Source organism: Empidonax traillii, unplaced genomic scaffold, assembly GCF_003031625.1.
Source record: "Empidonax traillii isolate 1590-97213 ecotype Southwest subspecies unplaced genomic scaffold, ASM303162v1 scaffold3363:size13412, whole genome shotgun sequence".
Lineage (NCBI taxonomy): Eukaryota > Metazoa > Chordata > Aves > Passeriformes > Tyrannidae > Empidonax > Empidonax traillii.
Window position 1 is genome coordinate 1 of NW_020958556.1, and position 1,422 is coordinate 1,422.

Below are 1,422 nucleotides of genomic sequence, written 5' to 3' on the forward strand. Positions count from 1 at the left end.
ACCGAGCCGTCCTCCAGCCAGCCCGCGTTGCACCAGTCCATGCCCTCCAGCCAGGCCTGGTGCAGCTGGTCGTGGGACGCCAGGATCCCGTCCTGCTCCAGGCACGCCTGCTGCGCCTCGTGGAAGTTCAGGGTGTAGCGGCCCAGGCGCGGGTGGTAGGGGAAGATGACGCCTGGGGAGGAGGGATTTTTGGGGTGGGAGGAGGGTTCTCCCCCCTGCCCGAATCTGCAGCTGCACCCAACAAACAGGGCTGGCACAGGCATGGGCAGCTTGGGGGTGGCTGCGGGTTGGGATGTGCGGCTGCAGAGTCCGGCCACGATGAGCTACCCCTGTCTGTGCCCTGGGGGGGATTGAGAGCCCCCAAATCCTCCACACTGTGACTTTAGGGATCCCCGTTCTGCCCCCAGGCTCCAGGGAAAACGGGATACCAGCGGAGCCCACATGGGGTCCGGCCAGGCCGTGGCACTCCGAAGTAGCCCCCGAAAAGAAGGTTTTCCCTCTTTCCCAAGGGTGGGCTCGGAGCCAAACCAGCCCCTCAGCCCCATCCACGGGTGCTTTACGAGCCCGTGCCACCGTTCATCAGCAGGGTTTATGAGCTGCCACCCCGTAAACCTGGAGCAACAGTAAAAGCCAATCACGGTAGCAATAAAACCACGGCACACACCGGGAACAGCAGCCGGGCCTGGGGAGAGAACGAGGCACAGGGAACCACATCCCAACTGTCCCACGGGGCACAGGGAACCACATCCCAACCATCCCATGGGGCACAGGGAACCACATCCCAACTGTCCCACGGGGCACACCAGGGGGAGGGGGGATAATTTGGATAACCCGGATAATTTCTCCTCCTGCATTCCAGAGTGCCCTCCTGCCCTTCTCTCACCTCCCCCCCGCCAGCGGTACCTTCGAGGTCCAGCTTGACCACGCCGGTGTCGTCCTCGAGCTCGTTGGTGACCTCGCACTCGTAGCGCCCGTAGTCCTGCAGGGTGACGTTGCGGATGATGAGGGAGGCGTCGCCCGCGCCGTCCTCCTGCAGGGCCGTGCGCCCGCGGTAGGGCCCGAACGCCCGCCGGGCCTTGCCCAGCGCCACGAACACGTCCACGAACGCCATGGGCTCCGTCACTTTGGTCCACTTGAGGCGGATCTCGGCCGGGTCGTGGGCGGACACGTCGTAGTGGTAGCGGCAGGGCAGGATGATGGTGCCGCCCCGGTGCGTCACCACCTTCCCCGGGGCCGTCTGCACCACCACGGCGCCGCTGTCACCCTCTGCAAGGGACACCCAGATCAGGACTGGCCCTGGCACCCTCTGCAAGGGACACCCAGATCAGGGCAAGGGACACTCAGATCAGGGCTGGCCCTGTCCCTGTCACTGCCCTAACCCTAACGCATCCCATCCCGCCTCATCCCATCCCATCCCATCCC

The 1,422-nt window shown here is 65.2% G+C and overlaps 1 protein-coding gene across 1 annotated transcript; it reads right to left on the minus strand.

Annotated features, from left to right (window-relative positions):
* Positions 1 to 4: 4 nt before the first annotated feature.
* Positions 5 to 1,394, minus strand: LOC114072502 (hyaluronan and proteoglycan link protein 4-like; the record flags this gene model as incomplete). Its single annotated transcript, XM_027910385.1, has 3 exons — positions 1,386 to 1,394; positions 904 to 1,306; positions 5 to 172 (listed from the first exon to the last, which is right to left on the minus strand). Coding segments are annotated over exons 1-3 (580 nt in total), but the record flags the coding sequence as incomplete, so codon positions are not given.
* Positions 1,395 to 1,422: the final 28 nt, after the last annotated feature.